The sequence below is a fragment of the Callospermophilus lateralis genome, chromosome 9, assembly GCF_048772815.1.
Source record: "Callospermophilus lateralis isolate mCalLat2 chromosome 9, mCalLat2.hap1, whole genome shotgun sequence".
In the NCBI taxonomy this organism is placed as follows: domain Eukaryota; kingdom Metazoa; phylum Chordata; class Mammalia; order Rodentia; family Sciuridae; genus Callospermophilus; species Callospermophilus lateralis.
The window spans coordinates 70,205,633-70,228,734 of record NC_135313.1 but is presented as its reverse complement, the minus strand read 5'-3'; the positions used below and the strand labels follow the sequence as shown (position 1 = coordinate 70,228,734).

Genomic DNA, 23,102 nt, shown 5'->3' with positions numbered 1-23,102 from the left:
TCCACATTTAGCCACTTACTTATATGACCGTTGGCAGGTTACTTACTCTGAGCCTGGTTCCTTACCTGTAAGATGGGTAAAATTAACTCAGGACTATTTTAAGAATTAAATGAGATAAAGTGAAAACATTTAGTACAGTAACTGGCATATATTAGGCATATAATAAATATTAGTTACCTTCCATTAGCCTAAAAAACAGATTTTATTCCAAGTCAATTTTACCTTCACTTGCAAACTTGCTGATGCAACTCTCCTTTCTAGATCTTCTACCTGTTGAAGGATACTCAAGTCCATTTCCATTGCTTGTTCTTCTACTGACCAGTTTTCCACAATATCTTGTGTTACCTGGCTTTCTTCATTTTCATTTAATTCAATAATAGCAACTACATTTGAAAAGAAATTCATTTTAAAATCCACTTTATTTTCCTCTCCTCAGTGATCAGAAAGTGAATAAAATCATGTACATCTAACTTAACAATCATAAGCAGGCAGTTTACTCTAAAAAAGGAGAAACACTTTTTCTAAGAGACAATATTGTTCAGGTGCTAAAAATTATAATAAATACTTAAGAAATGTAAATAGTTACTGTTGAGCAACATTGAAAAAACTAGCAATAATAGAATTAAGACATCAAAATGTTTTAGGATAAAAGAATTAACTGTCATAACTATACAAGAAAGCAGAAGTCTTTTAGGCACATACCATCCTTGTTCTTGATACATGCTTGAGTAATATAATCCAAGTGTTTCTGAATTTGTTTTTGTAATGCCTTTTCTCTGATTCCTCTGAGATGTAGCACCTTGAGCAAAGTTTTCAGGTCCTCCGGGTCAATAATCCTCCACCAACCAAACTGCATTTCTAAGTCAAAATATGTAGATCTTTTACAAATATTTTGAATAGGAAATAATGGCACAAAACAAATCTAAAGATTTATTAACTACATATAAACTCACAAGAGATTCAGTTATAAGAAAAAATAATAAAATACAGTAAGTGGCTATAAGCCATCTTAATGTACCTACCTTCTGGAATAGGTTTTGGACTAGGAAAATCTACTGGTTTTGCTACTTCAACAGCTGCAGGTTGAGTTGATGAGACCTTTTCATTCTGAGGTACTGGAGATTCACTTTTACTTGAAGCAACATTGGGAGTCAAGAATGAATTACCATTTCCTTCAGATAATCCCAACCCTGATCCCAGAGTAGGTAAAGGTGATGTAAATGGAATATTGGAAGTAAGCACACCAGTGGACCACCCACAAAACTGAAGTCCCATCATAGACACTCCGCTTTTCATCTGTAAAAACAAAGCATTTTAAAGTAGATTAAGAACTTATGGAAAATGTCTAGAATCTGAAATTATTTTTCAATTCTGAAAAAAATGCTTTCATTTATCACAGGTGGAAGAAAACTAAATACATTAGAAACAGCAAGATTAAATTCCACATTCTTATTTTGCTTTTAGATATACCGTAACAATAAGTTAAAAAGTAATTAAAGTGGACTTAAACACAGGTTAGAAACTGGTAGTTCTAATAAAGCTTGGGACAGAAATTCTGATTTACTTCAGTTTTCAGGCTGTGACAGACTATATGACAGACTACTCAACGGATTCCCCTTAAGTGAAATCTTTATGGGGTCAAAGATTAAAGAAAGCAATATCACAATGAGTTTCAGTTAGTGGTACTAACCTGAAGAGGTGATACAGCAAATGGATTTAGGCCAACAGGATTCTGAGAAGATGATCCAAGAAGAGGAGCTGGGGCAGGTGAAGGTGACTTGGATGGTGGCTGAGACTGAGGAGTCACTAAAGAAGTTGACGTATCGGCATGGGTAAGTGAAGTATCATCACAAGGCGTTCTTGGCAAAAGGCTAAACCATTGTCTATTCTTTTCAGTCAGTGTTTTTAACAATTGGTCATTGGGGAGAGGACTATAGAATTTCCCTGGACCACCTGAACCAGCGTTAAACAGATTAGAGTCTGTCTTCTCCATGTTGCTTTGTGATGCTGTTGATGGAATGCTGCTCACTGAATGTTTCCCACTATTTTGATAAGACAGTGTGCACCCATTTGCACTAACATTTGGTTTGGAGGTCACAATGTCTAACTCAGGAGGCATCTTAGCTACTTCCAAAAGCTTGCTTAATTTGGAAAAAGAGCCAGGTTTCTGAAGAAACAGATTTGTGTTATCTTTTTCTTTAAGATCTTCCTTTTGCTCACAGTGATCTGTATTTGAACAATTTAAAGTATCCCCAGAAGTCTCAAACATTTCTTCTTTGATTTGGATACTTTCTGCCTTTTTAAGTTTTTCTCTTTCTTTTGCAATTTCTTCTAGTCCTACGAAAACAAAATGTGTTATGAAAATCAGTTATTCCAAGTCAAACCAATATTGTAATTAAATTTTATTATTTATGAAATTATATGCATAAATATTTAAATAACATTTTCTAGATGACCTAATAATACTCTCCAGATTCTCATTTTATAGGTTATTTTTCCATTATTGGAAAATTAATAAAAGCCCTATTTCACAGAAACAATCATGAGTGACAGTTTAGTATAAAACTTCCAGAAATTCTCTGTCCTTAAGCCTATATAGCTAAAAAGAGGACATCTTGTCAAAGAATAGTCTAATCTACCTGTTTTACTGAATAATACTCTATAAACACCTTGCTGTGTCAATATAAATTTTAATAGCTACACAGTATTCAATGGGTTACATCATAATTTAAATAGCCAATCTTCTACTGATAGACATTAATAGCTCTTAATTTTTCACCATTATTAGCAATTCTGTTATGATGAATGATCTTGTATCTGCATTTCTGTTTTTCTTTTCTTTTCTAATTTGTTTCCTTGGGATAAATATGTAGGGGAAAAACTCATTGAGTGTTAAGATATATACTTTTCAGAGTTTTAAATATATATTGTCAAAATGCCCACTACACTGTCTGGATCAAAATATACTCATACCAGATAAGAACATTTGTCTGCCTACACCCTCAATGAAACTGGATGCTGTCAATATTTTTTGTCTTTGCCAATATCTAGGAGGTGAAAATCTCAGTCACATTATTTCTGATCACTAGTAAGGCTGAATATTTTTTCATAGGTTTATTGATATTATTTCTGCTTTGTGAACTTCTGGTTCAAGTTTTTTTCCATCACATAAAAATAATTTATAGGAATTCCTTTAAAAATATAAATCCAACCAGGCATAGTGGTGCATGCCTATAATCCAGCAACTCCAGAGGCTGAGGCAGGAGAATTCCAAGTTCGAGGCCAGTTTCAGCATCTTGGTGAGGCCCTAAGCAATTTAGTGAGACCCTGTCTCAAAATAAAAATATTTAAAAAGGGCTGGGGATGTGGCTCAGTTATTAAGCGCTCCTCCCTATTCAATCCCTGGTAGCTAAATAAATAAATAAAAGTAAAATCCACTACTTTATTCAATATGTTTAAAAGTTCTCACATTCTCTCTTGAAATTCGTTTTTAACTGAAATTAAATCCTAGATTTATTCTTATGAAAAATTCACAAGCAGAAAAAAACATGAAACAACAGCCTGCAAGAAATGGATATCACATACCAAAGGTGAAAAAATCAGTAAGCCTATAATTGCCCCAGAACATTGCCTTGGGATAGGTTCCACATGCAACGCAGAGAGGGAGAATCCAGAAGGAGGCAGGCAGACTGACTAAGGGGAGTTTTGGGAGGAAAGGGGAGTCTATTCTGGAAAGAAGAGAGCTGTCTATTCTGCAAAGAGAGAACTCTGGAGATCTGCAGAAGGATCTCTTGAGTATGCAGATGAGGAAGATCAGTACACATGTAAGGAACCTACTAGAGGTCAGGAGAAAAAACCATATGAAAGGTTTATAGGTGACCGTGCGAGGTATACACACAGGCTTGGTAATATTGCTGTTCCTACAACCAGAATGGTAAGCCTCAAGATTCATAGGCATTAGTTACTCAGAAGGATCTTGCTTCAGTGGCAGGGGATAATTATCCTAGACTGAGTAATGTTCTAGTTCAGCCTAACAAATTTTAAATACAAGATATGAAAGGATTAATCTTTTTCCAAGTAACTTAACTGTTTCTCAGTTTAAAAAGCTCAAGAGTATTTATAGGAATTTAAAAACATTCAACTCCCCAAACAAGATAAAACAAACAAGATAAAATCCATAATGTCTGGTGTCCAATAGAAATGTCATTTCTAATGTCATGGCTTTCTAGAAAGGTAGCAAACAGGGGTGGAAGAATTTTTCCTTAGAGGCAGAGATTAATTCACATGGCAGAGTTAGAATGATCTCAGTAGCGATGCCTGAAGATGGCAGAAACATGATAAACTAAAGACGCTGATTAGTGGTTTGAAATTCGGTTCTATCCCACTTCTTAATCAGCTTAAAGACTTTCATGAGTCCTGAGGAAGAGGGTGAACTAAAAAGGGTAACAGATGCCCTGTTAGGAGGGAATACAGGGGAAACTCCACTGACTCTTTGTTATAATATATGAGGCAACTTATCACTTTAGATATGAAGCCAGTTGCTGTGAAGCCTGGCACAGAGGAGCCTGAGTATGATCAACAGGAGGAGGAAATTCATCAGCTTTAAGAGCAAGACCCTGTTAAACAATGAGCAGTCTGGGTTGACTAATAGTACTGGGACATATGTTGCCACAGTGATTCTGGTCTGGATGCATGGTAACAATGATAATCCATATCCCACTGGGGTGATTTCCCTGAGTCTCTTGGAATGTAATCTGAACTAGATCTACAGAGGATGTAGCTATCCTGAGACAACTAGCTGTGTTAGTATGATTATAAGACAACCCAGGTTCTGAGAGGACCAGATTAGACAACATGATGTTAGCACAGAAAATGTTGAATAACTGATTCAGAGCAGGTCTTTCTAAGTGGACAATGACTTTGATATTATTTCTTCACCTGGGAGATACTGTTAGAAATGAAATAGTTCAGATCTGGGGTTGTAGCTCAGTGGTAGAGTGCTTGTGTAGCACATGGGAGGCACTGGGTTCAATCCTCACCACCAATAAAAATAAATAAATAAAATAAAGGTATTGTATCCATCTACAACTAAACAACAACAACAACAACAAAATAAATGAAATAGTTCTTTTAGATCATTCATGTTTTGTCATAGGGCAGGAAATGGAAAGAGAGAGCCTAATAAGTGGCACAGGTTTCTGCTCCAAATGAAAGAAGGAACTAAGAAGAGGATAGATTGACTAGAGTTCTGGTGATGACTTCTTCACATCAATAAATGTTGTATTGCTCATAAACAGAAAGAATGACAAGACAGAAATTGAGGGGTTGCCTAATTTTAGAATGTGGGAATGTGGTTCTATCCCAAAACCTGAAAGGCCCATTGAGACTATGAAAAAGAGACATATGTGGGCTGGGGATGTGGCTTAAGCGGTAGTACGCTCGCCTGGTATGCGTGCGGCCCAGGTTCCATCCTCAGCACCACATACAAACAAAGATGTTGTGTCTGCCGAAAACTAAAAATAAATAAATAAATATTAAAAAAATTTCTCTCTCTCTTTTAAAAAAAAGAGACATATGAGACAGATTATCAAATAGTTTATAGGCTCTAGCAATTGCTAGGAGAGATGGAATCATTAGATGATTAGATAGAGAAGGTCCACAGGAGGATTATTAAGCTTCATTCCCACAAACCCTGTAAGGATGCAAAGAATAGAGCCAAAGAAAGTATGTTGTATCATCTGGATTCTTAATATGGGATCAGAGACAGGAATACTCATGGTCATTAGCTCTACTTTATGATTTAACTCTTTATGCCAGGCTTCTTTGTTTCTAAATCTGAGTTCTTCTAAATGGAGTAAGGATGGGGCTGAGTTCCTGGTTTCCCCTCTAAGAGCTCATTAAACATACACCTCAGATCATCATGCTGGAAAGGAGAAGAGCCTCGAAAATTTATGAGACTGCTAGAAATGCAGGACTAAGTATCTATTATTCTGAAAAATAATAGATCCTTATTGAAAGAGCTCTGGAAAACTGGTTCCTCTACTGGGATTTGGGTTCAGTATTACTTATGGTTGAAAGACTGAATCATAATCACTGTAAAAGCTTCTGGACTCTTTTTTTTTTTTTTTTTTTGGTGCAGTATTAGGGATTGAACCAAGGGATGTGTTACCACTGAGCCACATCCCCAACATTTTATTTTTATTTTGAGACAGGGTCTCACTAAATTGCTTAGGCTGGTCGCAGACTTGTGATCCTCCTGCATCAACCTCCTGAGTTTCTGGGATTACAGGTATATGTCACTGTACTCAGTTGCTTGTGGACTTTTTTGTGTGAACTCTAGTTGTTCCTTTATCAGACTACATTAACTGGCAAGAAAATACTGGTTATTTAAATCCCAAACAAGTAGGTCCATATATCAGCTGAACATATTTACTGTGACCTCTGCTGGTACCTTCTATAACCATTGGCCATGTATGTTAACAAAACCCACCATATTTATAAGGTCTGACAACACTGTATGACAATGTTTCACCCCTACTGGAGAAAGAGACTGCATTTCTTATATAAGAATAGATTCAAGCAGGGGTAATCAGCAGCTTCATTTCAAACCTGAACAACCTTGTTTGGCTGTTTCACACTAGAAATGTAAGTATGTGTATAAGTCTCCACCAAAGAGACTCTGAAAGCATTTGTTAGTTTGTGGGTATTTCACTTCCTCAAACTGATGAATGATATATACCTTTTTTGGATGTGAAATTGCTGTGCCTCTTGCATGTGCAGACAGTATACATACCATTAAGATGGAGACATTTCAGAATAGTATTCTGAAAGATGGCTCCACCAACTCCTTCAACAATGACTGGTCTGGGATTCCTCAGCTCTTTAAACTTTGAACAACTGCTTATACCTCATATAGGTCCTTCAATCTTGGTGAAGTTCTTTAGACTCAGAAGTCAATGAGCAGAAATGGAGGATTATACCTCAAAGTTTCTTTCCTCTTTTGTACTTGTCATGATTTCAAGAGATGCCTAAAAGGTTGTTGTGGCTTTCATATTACAAATGAATGAATGAATATACATTTGGATTCTTTCCTGCTTTCCTGATGGCACTTGCTAACCATACCCACAAGAAGGGGAATTTTGACATTCTTACTCCAAAGAGCTCTAAATCTTTGTTGTATGCTTATTTTAAAAGTGGGAGATTCTTCCTGTAGTCCTTATATCCATAGAACACCTCGAATCTGGAGGACACTTTTGGTGAGAAAATGACAACTCCTGGTTTCATGTTAAAGTTTCTGTTCCAGAGGAAAAGGATAGACCATATGAACACTGCAGAAGATATTGATGGACTTGGGCATAAACGTGCCTGACCAAAGAAGGTGCAAGGGTGGTTGGAATGTAAGTAACTCACTTCACCTTTCTTACAGACATTAACAAACTCGGCACTCACTCAATGACATAATGCAAAGCTATAACAATACTGAATTTGTCATCCTCAACCTATTTGCCTGCAGAGTACCTTCCAGATGTCTACTCCAGGGTACACCACAGAAATTATGTTATCTGGTCCTCATTTGCCTGGCCTTCTATAATTCTGTTCTTATTAATTACATTATATAAAACTCTCTTTACCTTCTCAAGTGAAAAGAAACACTCTTATCTAGACTTCCAGTGTACAGCATCAGGGTTACTGAAAAGTGGCACAAAACTCTCAACCAAATACTTCTACTTTATACCTCCAGTTGATTTCAACTAATAGCATGCTGGCAGTATGCTAACTCCAGGGAAAAATAAATGAGAAGTGGATAGAACATGTAGTATTGACAAGGTCAGTGATCACAGGTTAGAACTCTAGGTGCTTCCTATGTGAAATGTAGGCTCTTCTTGCTTCCCACCTGGATATATAATACTACACACTTTGGAAGTAACTAGGAGACATTTTGTAGTGACTCAAAACCCAAAGGGCACTGTTGAACTTTTCAGCTGTGATATTCAGTACCAGCATTAGAGCTTCCCTGCAGGTGTAAGGGATACAGGCTTTTATTACTTTGCACAAGGACTTTTTTCTTGAATATGCTCCTCTGAAGAAGAGGTCTGACCATAACCAGCTATCCTGGGGGGAACAATTGAGAAGGCATAGCTCTTATCTCTTAACAAATCAGCATCAGATTTTTGGCCCAAATAGTATTATATAATTGTGTAGCTCTGGACCATTTGTTGGATATAAGGCCAAATGACTCAGGCAATCTCTACACTTCCTAATGTGGCAACATGTTGTTTGCTTTGCAATTTGTCTGGTTATGTCTCTTTTAGCACTGTCAATGAATACTGAAAGCATTATTTAAACATACAATTGAGCTGGTATGGTGGTGTATGCCTATAGTTCCAGCTATTTAAGAGGCTGACGCAGGAGGATTGCAAGTTTGAGGCTAGCCTGGGCAACTTAGCAATACTGTCTCAAAAAATAAAAAGAGATGGGATATACCCCAGTGGAAGAGTGTTTGCCTAGCATATTCTGGGTTCAATCCTTAGTACTGGGGGGTGGGGACACCCAGCTGGTTCCTGTTCCAAATGAGCTACCCCAAGGGTCAGGGGGTGGACTGAAAGGGAATAAGCCATTAGTTTTTAGCTAAAGGTCATGATCCTTCCTTTCCCCCAAGACCAGCAAGCTAGCTTAGCCACTGATGTAGTTGAAAGAGGAACAACAGAATCCTTAGCTGATGTTAGCACTGTTCCTGGGCCCTTGGTATACAGACACTGGCCCTGGTATTCATACCCCTAGCTCAGGGGTCCTCTATTATTTCTCAGAAAAATAAAGGGTTTTGTATCTTTCTTAGACTGATCTAAAATGTACAATGCTATGAAAGGCAGGGGTTCTCTCTCAGAATGGTCTTGTTGCTTGCTGAATTTGTTACTGGAGAGGGCACATCCCCTGTGGAACCACTATCAAGGCTCAGGAGATTCTGTGTGCTCTGTTAATAAACTTTGTTGTTATACATGGTATAAAGTACCATAGAGAATATAAAGTAATACAAATTAGATTATAAGATTTAAATAATATAAGTAAATAGTAATAATAAGTAGAGCAATGTGTCAAAATAATGTCATTATTAATTATTTGGTTTTCTAGGAGTATACACATAGTAAAAATTAGTTCCACTTAAATAAGCTGGAAAGTTCATGGAAGGGTTAGGGTTTCAGCTATGTCAAAAAAGATCAATAAAATTTAGATGGTTGAAGAAAAGGCAGATTATTGTTATAATGACCAGGATTTGGCCAAGCACAGTAACACAGAGACATAGGAGGAGGAATACACGTGTTGAGCAATAGTAAGTAGGTAGATTGACCAAGCTGAATTATTTTTCATTATTGTTGTTGTTATTATTATTATTGTACTGGGGATCAAACCAGGCAAACATTTTACCACTGAGCTATACCCAGTCCTTTTCATTTTTGAGATAGAGTCTTGTAAAATTTCATAGGCTGGCCCTGAACTTGTGATCCTCCTGCCTTGGCCTCCTGAATAGCTTGGATTAAATGCTTGTGCTACCACTCCTGGCTTGGCTTAGGTGAATTTTTATTAGAGAATAGTGCAAAGATAGTTTGAAGTCAGATTTGTACACAGACTTGGATGCTAAGTACAGATTTATTACATCATCCTATAGGCAATAGGGTGTCATTCAAGATTTTGGAGTAGGTGGTGAAAGAACATAACAGAATGAGGGAATTGTACATAGAGAAATTGAGGAGGATTGTAATAACTAAGTTATGTATTGATAAAGGACTAATTTAAATATGTTGCAAAGGGACTGATAATTTCAGTATTTTGAAAGAAAAGTTGATGTCCTAGATAACTTCAGGTTCACATGCCCAGAGAATGATGTGGCTCTTAATCAAACTGAAGAATATTTAATGGTCTGGGATAGGGCTCAGATTGGTCTTGTTTAAGAATCTCAGGTGATTCTAATCAAACCAATGTAAACAGCTACTTGGGTATTTCTGTATCTGTTCTTAAGCTTTAGCAGGCTCTGCACTCCAAATGACTCATAATATTTTCAGTTTTATTTAGATTTCTATACTAAAACTTTTATTAAATTTCATTACAAACAACCCTTCTTCTTGACTCTGATTTTGTTTAAGGCATCACAATTTTTTATACTGAGGATCAAGTGATCAAATTTATCTCTGATTCCACTTTTCCTACATCACCTTCAATAATTTCTTAGAGCAATCTTCAAGATCTTTTTCTTTGTTCCTGTTACCTCTGTTTATACTTACGTTTAGGGTCTTCCTACTTTTCAGCCAAGCTTCTGGAATGATCTCACCACTGGCTTCTCTATCCTTTCTTATTCCAATCTAATGTGTAGTTTGCTGCCAGGGTGTTTATTTTTGTGTAGTTACCCTGCCTAAATTAGTCCTCAAAGAGGTCACATCTAGAGGCAGAGATGCCCATGTGTGCCAGAAACTACAATGGTCTTGTTGCTTCTTGAATTAAGTAGGCTAGAAAACCTTTCCCTTCCTTGAGATTTTTAAGCCCTTGCTTTTATTGTTGATGGCTCTGAGCTTATTCTTTAATTTACAGAATGCCCCAGTATTCACCAAAGTTGCTGGTTCTGTATTGGAAAGCAAATGTACAGGACAGAGACCTAATTAGAAAGACTAAGGTTTCCCCAAATTTATTGATCAGAACAAATCAGTTTTTGTTAGATATTGGGTTTTACACAAAATTTTCATTAAAAGGTTGATTCTACTACTAAAAGGAAAAGCTTAAACAACCACCTTGTTTATTATTTCTACTATAATTATCTATGTGATTACCTAATCTTTTCTCACATTGGACTATAAATGCTACATGGCATGGATTATATTTCATATAACTTTGTGCTTCCTGCTGTGCCAAACTAGCTCACAGTGGGTACTTGAAAAATATGTTGAAAGAAGTTTATGCCTCCACATACCACCATGGGTCAATTGCCACATGACAAAATTTACAAGCACTGGCATAACACTTTTGGCCCCATCAGAATTCAGACATTTGAAAATGCCCAGACACAGAGTTCTGAAAAGTTCAGTATGAGAAAGTTCACTGAGCATAAATATACAGCATACTGTGCCAGTTAATGTAGCAGAAATGAAGCCAGCAAAATAGTCTAAAGGTGTATTAGGAAAGATTAGTGGTAACACAAAAATCAAGAAAGGAAGATGTGATCACAAATTTCAAATATGAACAAGATTTTGAAATGAATGAGGATTATAATAAGGACCTTAATAGAAAGTTATCTGCAGGGGTACTGTCGGGATGAATGCTTTTTGAGAAAATTAAAGAATAAGCCTCAAATTGAAAGTTTGAAATTGGAAAAAAAGAAATCCTAGTGCAGCATCTAAAGGTTAGGCAAGATCTGTGTCCACTAAACAAGAAACAGAATACCTTATGTTTAATGTCAGAAAGACTGACAGAAGAAAAATCAGGAACAAGAAGGAAATATCTATCAGTGAAAGGAGCATTATGAGTTCTAAAGGAATAGAAATCAAGATTTTACAATGTTTATTAATAAAGCACACTTGATTATGGACGGACAAAATACACTGAAAAAGTAACAGGGTTTGAAAAAATACGGTTTCTTATTTAAGATTGTACTTTGTAACAGATTAATAGTTCCTACCTTCACCACTTTCCATGCCTTCTACAAAAATCCCCCCACACTGGGGAAGAATCCAGTATCTGCGTCTGTAACGATCCTGGCCGAACATCATCGAACGTAATGAATGAGAAGCATCGAAGAGCTTCCTTCTGTACTGACTTTGTTGCTGTTAAAAAACAGTATGTATAATTACATTAGGGATGCTAAAGGCTTTAAAAATTAACAGATGGGCGACTTTAAACCTATTATGATTTTAAAGTGGATAAATTTCACTACTGGGAAAAGATAGCAAAAGGTTAAATATGACATGGTTGACCTCAATTTTAGTAACATTTATAAAGACAAATTATTTTCAGGAAAAATGGAATATTTTATTCCTCCAAGTTTCATTTTGTCAGGTATCTTATAGAAGATCATGCCTTAACATGTAAAACACGATCTTATATGTGATCATTTTTTTGAGCCAAAGCAAAATGGCTCAATTCTATAGATCATTAGAGAGATGGTAAGACCAACAATACTTATATGTGTAATTGACCAAGGCTATATTTGCTTATTTTTGTATTCATGCTACAAATCTAGATGACATTTGACTAAATTTTGAGATAGATCTGTGAATTGGTCATTAAAATATACAGGCATCTCAATACTCCTAAAAATTCATTTTTTCTTATAAAAAGTTCATTGTAAATTTCACTAATGCTATTGAAATTTGGTTTTTAATGGTAATTATATAAATATGTACTATTTATAAATCCAATGCAAATAAAATCCACAAATGTAATAATTTAAAACCTATGATGCTGAAATAATTACTATGAAACTCAACTACATTTTTTAATATTTATTTTTTAATTGTAGTTGGACACAATACTTTAATTTTATTTATTTATTTTTATGTGGTGCTGAGGATTGAACCCAGGGCCTCACATGTGCTAGGTGAGCGCTCTACTGCCCATCCCCTCAACTATATTTTTTGAGTAATTAATTTCAAGAAATAAAGCCATGCCTTTATTGATACTTTGTACTTATATGAAGAACTGAAGAATATAGGAACTTTTCTTCACAGATTCTGATTAGGCTCAATAACAGGCTTTTAACTTTGGCATTAATATTTTTTTACATTAATATTTTAAGGTTTAATTATGAGAATTTTTCTAGAGTTCTTCATTTTAATTACTCACAAAAAACTTCTTTTGACTTGGTAGTAAGAAAAGCTAATCCCATTCAATGTATATTTTTAAAACACTACAAAAAGAAACATTAATCTGCAAAGTGCTTACTTTACTCAGTTTTTCAATCTGTTTTTCTAGCTCTTCAACACTTGCTGCTTGGTCACCTTCATCCTATACATAATAAAATACAATATATCATTCATCTGCTTTTAAGATATATGTATTAAATTGGACTCCCCCAATGAATGCCCTCTATATGCAAAGTACTAGCAGAAGCCCTGAGGAAAGGATTAAGACTCAGTTCTTGTTGTCTAAGCTAATAATGTGGTAAAGAGACATAAAACATTAAACAAAGCAAAACATCAAATAGTAGGGACCTTAAGTTATCAGGAGTCATGGGAGTCTAGTGGAAATCTACACAAATAGAGGCTATATGGAAAAAGTCATGTTTTAAATAGTGACTAAAGCATGGTTAAGAACTTATGAATCAGAGACTAAAAAAGAAAACATTCCAGAAAGAGTTTGACATACTTTCACATGAAAACATAAGATGGAGAAGGGGCAAGATGGGTTTAGGGTCATATTGTGCAGCATTGTAAATGCCTGGCAGTGGACAACAATATGATCCTTTGAGGGAAGTTAAACATCAGAACTGTGCTTTACAAGGATTAATTGATATATAAAGTGTCCTGGAGCAGAGAAAGGACTAAAATGGGCAAAACTAGCTAGTTAACTATTGTAATGACTCAAGGAAGAGAGGGGATTATAGGCCTTTCAAGGGTGTAGGGTAAGAGAAATGAAGGAAAGAATATATTATGATGTTAAGGTGTTACCTAGGAGATCAGAAAAATAAGGGTACTATTAGCCAAATAATAATTTTTAGAGTGAAGATAAATTGTTTTGAACTTATTAAGCCTTTAGAGTAAAAATAGTACCCCAAACTTTGTACATATATAGAAAATTTCTTTATATATGAAATTTTTCATTCTAGAATGAAATTTTTCATTCTACCTTCAAATTATGTTTTAGAGGGAAGCAAAGAGACTACACGGGCTTTTTTGTATGTTAGTGGTACTATTTGTTATAGATAAATTATTGAATTTTTCTAAGACTATTACCTGAACTGTAAATTGGTGATAACATTATATGTGACATAAAATTTTTGTGAGGACTAACTAAAAACAGATCTGAAAGCAACTAACAGAAATAAGATTTTTTGTGAGGGCAAATTAAGAAAAGATGTAAGTAATTAACAGGGTTATTTAACAAGAAGTGCACATCTTAGTTTAAAATCTCTCTTTCTCAGGGCTGAGGTTGTGGCTCATTGGTAGAGCACTTGCCTGGCATATGTGAGGCCAGGGTTTGATTCTCAGCACCGCATATAAATAAAGATTGATTGACAATTAAAAAAATACTTAAAAAAACATCTCTCTTTTCTTTTGTGGTGCTGGGAATTGAACTAAGGACTTTATGCATGCTACCACTGAGCTATGCCCCCAACCCCCAAATTAGTTTTTTTTAAATATATATTTTTTTAGTTGTAGATGGATACAATACCTTTATTTTGCTTATTTATTTATTTTTATGTGGTGGTGAGGATCAAACCCAGTGCCTCATATGTGCGAGGCAAGTACTCTATCACTAAGCTACAACCCCTGCACTGCCCCCAAATTAGTTTTTTTAAATATTATTTTTTTTTAGTTATAGCTGGACACAATACCTTTATTTATTTATTTTCATGTGGTGCTGAGAATTGAACCCAGGGCCTCACTCATGTGCTAAGTGAGTGCTTTACCACTGAGCCACAAACCCAGCCCCTAAATTAGTTTTTGATGTTCATTTTTTCTCTGATGTTCATTTTCTTTCTTTTTCTTTTTTTTCCTTTTCTTCTGTGGTGCTGAGGATTGAACCCAAGGGCACTCTACCATCCCCAGCTCGTTTTTTAAATTTTGAGAAAGGGTTTCACTAAGTTGCCAAGGCTGGCCTCAAACTTACAATTCCCCTGCCTCATTTTCCTGAGTTGCTGGGATTACAGGCATTTGCTACTGTGCCCAGATTCTAATGTTAACTTTGTATAAGAATTTTTACAAAGTCATAGTGCCCACCAACCATTCATGAATATAATATTCATGAATATATATTTCTAGATAAGTGTGGCTACCTGCTTAATACAAGAAAATTTTAAAAAAGGTCTCAAGAGTTTTACCATTGTTTATTATTTATGTATTCCTTATCCAAATTTAGGGGACCAAATTATGAAGGCATTTAGGCATATTATTTATGCTAACAGTAACATAAAATCTAATTGGGATTAAAAGAAATCTTAAAACACAACAGGCTCAATGACTGTTAAATTTTGACTCTCAAATAGATATTTAAATACTGATTCTAAAGTGACCTTCTGATAAATATTTGGACTAAGACATCAAAGTAGTCATGTATTGGTCAAATTAACTAAATGTAATTGTTTTTCCAGTGCTGGTGATAAAACTCAGGGCCTGGTACATGCTAGGCAAGTGCTTTACCACTGACATATACCCCAGTCCACAAATGTAATTTTTAAAGACTTTTCTCATGTTGAAAAAGAAAGAATACATCTACAGACGTTTTATTTAAAGATTTTTGGCTAATAGTCCTTATAATTTTAAGAGACATAAAAAAACTTGAAAGAGTAGAGAGAAAGTGGGAACAACATCAAAACTAAGAACTCAAGATCTATCCCTGTTCTGGTTTCTCAAGCAAAAAAGGCCATAATTACATTGTATACATCATCTCTTACATGCCAGCTTCTAAGGTTAGATTTCATATAGGTCTCAACACAAATCTAACAGGGAAAAAGTCCATGTTGGAAGAAATTAAGTACATGTATGAAGAAAAGAATGGTGTGACTCTAAGTTGTTTACAACCAGAGATATGAAAATTGTGCTGTAAATGAATTGAAATGCATTGTGCTGTCATATATAACAAATTAGAATAAATTTTTAAAAACTTTTAAAAAAGAGTGAGAAAAAAAGGGAATCATCTTCAAGACAAAGTGCTATCTATGATTTATTTAAGGACAATATATATTAATTGAAAGGGATCATAGGATGTCAGTGGAAAACCTCCCTGGAATTAATCCTTTAAGGAATATAACTACTGTACTGACACTCTACCTTAATCTAAAGGTTCACACTATTTTTATAGAACTAATATGCTCATTTTATCAATCAGGTTCATTAAGTGGTCAAAATTTTATTTACTGAAATTTGATAAGCTTCTGCCAGTTCCTTATTATCAAGTATAGCTTAAATCATTTAAGGAAATGTTAATTTGACTTCTTAGATCCCAAAATATTTATTACTTTTAAAAGTCTTGAATTGGTTTTCCACATTAATAACAAGATATATACTTGCAATTAAAATTCTATAATCTATTTAACATTCTAATTAAACACTCATTAAAAAATAAAATACTACCTTCAAAGACATATCTTCTCTGAGAACCAATAATGATTTTGAAATAGTCTATGTATAAAGAATATATGGCTTATAAATTCTCTGCATATAAGTAGAAGCCAGGTGAAACAAACAATTTTAGTGGCATAACTACCCAGTAGAACCCTCTGAAATCCTAATACTGTATTGCCAAATTCATGAGTGTTGACACAAAAATAATATGCTGAAAGGGATACTAATTCTGTGAAAAGATGATACATTTTAGTTAGAAATGTTTTAATTCTTGCTATGGAAACAGCTCCACTTGCTAAATGAAGCAGATTACTTATAAATGGTATCTTTTGTTTGGATAATTACATTTCAGATAACCAATTATACACCTCTCACATTATTTGTCATAGGATGAATGTATATGATCCAAGGATTTAAAAAGTACAACATATGGCTGGGTGCAGTGGCATGCCTGTAGTCCCAGCTGCCTAGGAGGCTGAGATAGAAGGATTGCTGGAGCCCAGGAGTATAAGGGCTAAGCAACACAGCAAATTTGTTTAAGAAGGAAGGAAGCAAGGAGACAACATTATGAAATAATTGATTTTAGTAATGAATCTCCATGTAGTCTCCTTTTTTAGACTGGTACTCTTTATTGTAAAGTAAAATTCATTGCAATGAATTCTTGGATATGACACCAAAAGAATAATAAAAGCAAAAATAAATAAGTAGGATCACATAATTTAAAAGCTCTGCATTGTAAAAGAAACAAATAAAAAACAAAGCTAAAAAAGCAACTAACAGAGTGAAAGAAAATATATGCAAACCATGTATCTGATAAGTAGTTAATATCCAAAAAATACAAGGAACTCCTAATAATTCAATAGTAAAACAAACAAAACAGACAACCTGATGAAAAAAATGAGCAAAGGATCTGAACAGACATTTCTCAAATATATACAAGCAAATAATAAACAGGTATATGAAAAGATGTTCAACATTACTTATCAGAGAAATGTATATCAAAATCATAATGAGATATCATCACATATGTGTTAGAATGTCTATTATTAAAAAAGAAGTATTGGTAGCATTATGGAGAAATTGGAACACTTCTGCACTATTGGAGAGAATGTAAAATGGTATAACCACTATGGAAAACAATATGGAGGTTCCTCAAAAAAATTAAGAATTAGAACTATTTGCAATATGATTGCATAATCCCACTTGTGAATATTTATCCATAAGAACTGATATCAGGATCTCCAAGAGATATTTGTACTCTCACATTTTGCAGCCTTATTCTTAATAGGTAAAAGGTGGAAGCAACCCAAGTGTCTACTGACAAATGAATGGATAATCAAAATATGGTTTATACATACAATGAAATATTATCCTGACTTACAAAATTAATCCTGCCATATGACACAATATGAATGAATTCTGAAGATATACTAACTGAATTAAGCAGTCACAGAAAGTTAAATTCTAGATGATTCCAATCATATGAAGGAAGTATCTAAAATATTCAAACTCACAGAAACAGAGAATAGAATGGTGACTGTCAGAGGATGGTTGGGATGGAAAAACGGATACTATTCAACTGGTATAAAGTTTCAGTTATTCAATATAATCAAGTTCTAGAGAGTTGCTGTAAAACATACCTATGGTCAACAATACTGTATTGAACACTAAAATTTTTATTAAGAGGGTAGTTCTCAAAATTAAAAAAGGAGAAAAGTAAAATTCACTCTAGGGATTTTTATCATTCTGATTTAAGATACTATATTGGGGAGGAAGAATATATGAAAACGTTATGCATTTATGTTATTTTTACTGAAGAAAGAATTGCACAACACAATCTTGTAAGTTCTTCTACACTATCCATATTTAGTCATAAATTGATTTAGTAACTTATCATTGGTCTCAACTAGATATTATTTTCACATATTCCATCAATAAATTCATCCCTCTAAACCTTCTTTCTTTATTCTCTAGCAGGACTGAGTTGAAGCTATTAATTCTTCTCTTAAATCTTCATTTCCCTCTCCTCATTTTACTGATTCTTTCCCTTCAACCAAAAAAATCATCTCAAGGTGTTTCACTCCTGAAAATTCCTTGGCTTTATGTCATCCTCAAGGAACTTTTTTTTTTTTTTTAAATTTCTGAGGCATACTGCTTGAGACAGTCATCTTCACTTTCTAATATTATTAACCAATTATTAGCCTGTTGTCAGGTCTTGTTGTTTTCATGAAATTGTGCTGGCATTTGTTACTAATGACCTCTGTGTTGCTAAATCCAATAAATAGTCCTCACACTAGATTCCTGTTGTCTTAATATGACTTACCACTGTCTTCTTTTTCAAATGCTTAATTTTCTTGATTTCTGTTATTATTACATGTATAGAAAAGACTAACATAGTAGGCCTGATTGCTATCCTTTGAAGGGCCTGTTTAGAAAATTGGTTCTTGGATGGCAAATAAGAGCTTAGAATTTGGGAGGCTTCCCCCACTCCAACAGATAAGATAGACTTACTGTACCTAAACTATTTGTGCTAACAATATGGTTTATACTGAACCTGCATTTTTTTGAGTTGAGAATTTGAGCACATGCTGTTTAAAGGATATGTACATGACTGGCCCCCAGTCAAAAAACCCAGGCACTGAGTCTCTAATAAGTTTCTTTTGTGAATAACAGTCTATATACACTGTTGTTGCTGGGGGAAGGAAGCCCATCCTGTGTGACTTCAATGAGAGGAAATTCTTGGAAGCTTGCACTGGTTTCCTCTGGACTTCACCCCATATGTTCTTTGTTGATCTTGCTTTATTTCCTTTTACTGCGATAATTCATAGCCCTAAGTTCAAGTATATGCTAATTCTGTGAATTATCCTAGTGAATTATTGAACCTGGAGGTGCTCTTGGGACCTTGAATCTCTTACAGAAATTTCCAACCTTTCTGAGTATTCCTTTTTGGAACAAGAAGCCCTGTGGGCTGCTGTTAAATACTGACATACATACCCTATGGTTCCAATCTCAGCCCACTATTCTATTCACTAAACTGATCCGACTATGCAAACTCTTTTACCTTCTGGTTTTAAACTATTGCTCATGTGCTAATAACATCCCAGTCCATATTCCAAGGCTGAACTTCTCTTCAGGCTTCAGGTTTCTAAAGGCAATTGACTGTTGAATTCTATACAGGTTTTTTAATCTCCCCATGTCCAAAATAAACCTATCATCATTTCCTCTCTTCAGTTATCTGTTCCCTTAGGATGCCTACCTCCAATTATCTATTTAGTCTCTACTCTCCCAAGCAAGATAGTTGCAAATAAATCTTACTCCTCTGTCAACCTACATAAGCCATCTTCAAATTCTCCTCATCCTTCTTCCTAAATGTTTACTGAATCCTCATGCCAACTATCATTACTCTAGTTTCAGACCCTTTGCAACTCACCTATTACAATATCTCATGACTGATTTTTGCTTCTCTGACACTGCTCTTGCTTATTTTTAACTCCTACAAAGCTGCCAGAGTGAGCCATTTAAAAATAAAATCTGACCATTCTGTCATTTCCTGTTTATTTATACAGCTTTCCTGGGCTCCAATCACTTTAAAAGCATAAAATCCTAGTTCTTTGTTCTTGGTGTGAGACTGTCCAGAAACACTGAAGCACTTGGAATTCCCCTTAAGCAAGTGGTTTCCTGCTTCTGTACTCATGCTATTCCCCTGGGCCAAGGATATTCTCTAGATTTCCCTGCAGGTTTATATCCATCCTAGTTTGTGAGCCTCACCTAATGGGTCCAGAAATCCTTTGTAGGAGTTTATTTCTCAGAAAGTCTAAATGCCCTTCCTGTACACCTGCCTAGCACATTGTAAATACCCCTTTCTATTAAGTCAATTCACACACTACACTTTCTTTTTGAAAATCTTCCTCAGTAAGACTGAATGAAGAATTTGGAATTTGGGAGGTACTTTCAAAATAGGTTCTATTTATAACAAGAACAAACTGATAGAAAACATGATTACATGACTTCTCTGAATGAATTTTCAGTGCTTTATTCATTTTGATAAAAATTACCTGGAACTACAAAAATAATAATTGGTGTTTGAAAAATTACATCATCTTCACTAAACCCGATAATACTTTTATTTATGTATTTTGGTGCTAGGGATCGAACCCAGGATGCTTTACTACTGAGCCACATCCTCATTCTTCTTTCTTTATTTTTTTAGACAGTTACGTTTCTGAGGATCTTGCTAAGACACTGATCCTTGCTAAGATCCTTCTGTGATCCTTCAGCTTTCGAGTTGCTAGGATTTTAGGTGTGTGCCACCATACCAGGCTTAATTTTTTTAAATATTTGAGACAGGGTCTCACTAAGTTGATCAGGCTGACCTCAAACTTATGATTCTCCTGTCTCATCCTCCTTATTCTCTGGGATCACAGGTGTGTACCATGTATAGCATGACAATACTTTCAAAGGCATGATGTCTGTGCATTACAAATGTAACATAGTACGTTGACAGAATTAAAGATCAAAATAAAAAATTGTTTTAGGGAAAAAATTTATTTAAAAAAAGAATTAAAGAGCATATGTAAAATTAAGAATCCACATAGCTCTTTGTAGATTCCTTAAGTAACTACATTTAGGAGCTACTTAACAATGAGAATACATTCTGAGAAATGCATCATTAGGTGTCTTTGTTATGTGAACATCACTAAATATGCTCGAGTAAAATGACTATGATGGCTGTTTTATATGTGTTATATACCGTCAGCCATTGATGGAAATGTAATTATGCAGCACATGACTGTATATACAAAGAAAAACTATTTAATTCATTCAGTCTAAGTTGCTTTCTATATATAGGCATGCCATATACCATATACTTAACTGTCACAAAAAAAACTTATGAGATAAACATCATAATATTCATTTTCAGATGAGAAAACTGAGGCAAATAAATGAGAAAACTATACTCAAATCAAAATCCATTTGACTCCAAATTCTATAATTTTCAATATACTATGTAGTTCATAAATCTTAAAAATTAACCTAAACTTGATTACCTCATCTTCACAGGTATCAGTCTTCTTTCCTTTTTTATCATCTTTATCTTCTTCATCCTCATCATCCTCATCAGCTTGGTCATCACTATCATCATCATCATCATCATCAAAATCACTGTCTCCTCCCTTCCTTCTTCGCTTGCGTCCCGGAGTAGGTGTACCCAAAGGATGTTGCTCTTCTCCAAGATCAATGCCACCTGAGGTGTCTCTTTTGCCTGTTTTCTTAGCATGAATTATTCTGAGCCTTTAAATTTATCAGAAAAATCATATCGCATAAAAAGCTACTTTTTAAAAATTTTTTTGTTTTTTTATTTTTATTGGTTGTTCAAAACATTACAAAGCTCATGATATATCATCTTTCATACATTTGACTCAATTGGGTTATGAACTCCCATTTTTACCCCAAATACATATTGCAGAATCACATCGGTTACACACTCACCTTTTTACATAATGGCATATTAGTGACTGTTGCATTCTGCTACCTTTCCTATCCCCTACTATCCCCCCTCCCCTCCCCTCCTATCTTCCCTCTCTACCTCATCTGCTGTTGTTCAATTCTCTCCCTTGTTTCCCCCCCTTTCCCCTCACAACCTCTTCTATGTAATTTTGTGTAACATTGAGGGTCTCCTACCATTTTCATATGTTTTCCCTTCTTTCTCCCTTTCTCTCCCCCCAATCGTCTTTGTTTAATGTTAATCTTTTCCTCATGCTCTTCCTCCCTGTTCTGTTCTTAGTTACTCTCTTTATATCAAAAAAGACATTTGGCATTTGTTTTTTAAGGATTGGCTAGCTTCGCTTAGCATAATCTGCTCTAATGCCATCCATGTCCCTGCAAATTCTATGATTTTATCATTTTTTAGTGCTGCGTAATACTCCATGGTGTATAGATGCCACATTTTTTTTATCCATTCATCTATTGAAGGGCATCTAGGCTGGTTCCACAGTCTAGCTATTGTGAATTGTGCCGCTATGATCATTGATGTGGCAGTATCCCTATAGTACGCTCTTTTAAGATCCTCAGGGAATAGTCCGAGGAGGGCGATAGCTGGGTCAAATGGTGGATCCATTCCCAGCTTTCCCAGGTATCTCCATACTGCTTTCCATATTGGCCTTACCAATTTGCAGTCCCACCAGCAGTGTACAAGTGTACCCTTTTCCCCACATCCTCGCCAACACTTATTGTTGTTTGACTTCATAATGGCTGCCACTCTTACTGGAGTGAGATGGTATCTTAGGGTGGTTTTAATTTGCATTTCTCTGACTGCTAGAGATGGTGAGCATTTTTTTTATGTACTTGTTGATTGATTGTATGTCCTCCTCTGTGAATTGCCTGTTCAGGTCCTTGGCCCATTTGTTGATTGGGTTATTTGTTATCTTATTGTTTAATTTTTTGAGTTCTTTGTATATTCTGGATATTAGGGCTCTATCTGAAGTGTGAGGGGTAAAAATTTGTTCCCAGGATGTAGGCTCTCTATTTACCTCTCTTATTGTTTCTCTTGCTGAGGAAAAACTTTTTAATTTAAGTAAGTCCCATTTATTTATTCTTGTTATTAACTCTTGGGCTATGGGCATCCTATTAAGGAATTTGGAGCCCGACCCCACAGTATGTAGATCGTAGCCAACTTTTTCTTCTATCATACGCAGTGTCTCTGATTTGATATCTAGCTCCTTGATCCATTTTGAGTTAACTTTTGTGCATGGCGAGAGAAAGGAATTCAGTTTCATTTTGTTGCATATGGATTTCCAATTTTCCCAGCACCATTTGTTGAAGATGAAAAGCTACTTT

General features: G+C 35.1%; 1 protein-coding gene across 9 annotated transcripts in view; it reads right to left on the bottom strand.

The window, feature by feature from the left end:
• Positions 1-23,102, bottom strand: part of Baz2b (bromodomain adjacent to zinc finger domain 2B) — a 264,182-nt gene that overhangs the window by 18,861 nt on the left and 222,219 nt on the right. For all 9 annotated transcript variants that reach the window (XM_076865719.2, XM_076865724.2, XM_076865722.2 and 6 more), the window contains 7 exons: positions 21,314-21,557; positions 12,925-12,987; positions 11,663-11,807; positions 1,691-2,337; positions 1,023-1,296; positions 703-858; positions 223-383 (listed from right to left, as the gene is read on the bottom strand). In XM_076865719.2, coding sequence (XP_076721834.2) covers positions 223-383; positions 703-858; positions 1,023-1,296; positions 1,691-2,337; positions 11,663-11,807; positions 12,925-12,987; positions 21,314-21,557 — 1,690 coding nt within the window. The remainder of the gene's footprint in view (positions 1-222; positions 384-702; positions 859-1,022; positions 1,297-1,690; positions 2,338-11,662; positions 11,808-12,924; positions 12,988-21,313; positions 21,558-23,102) is intronic.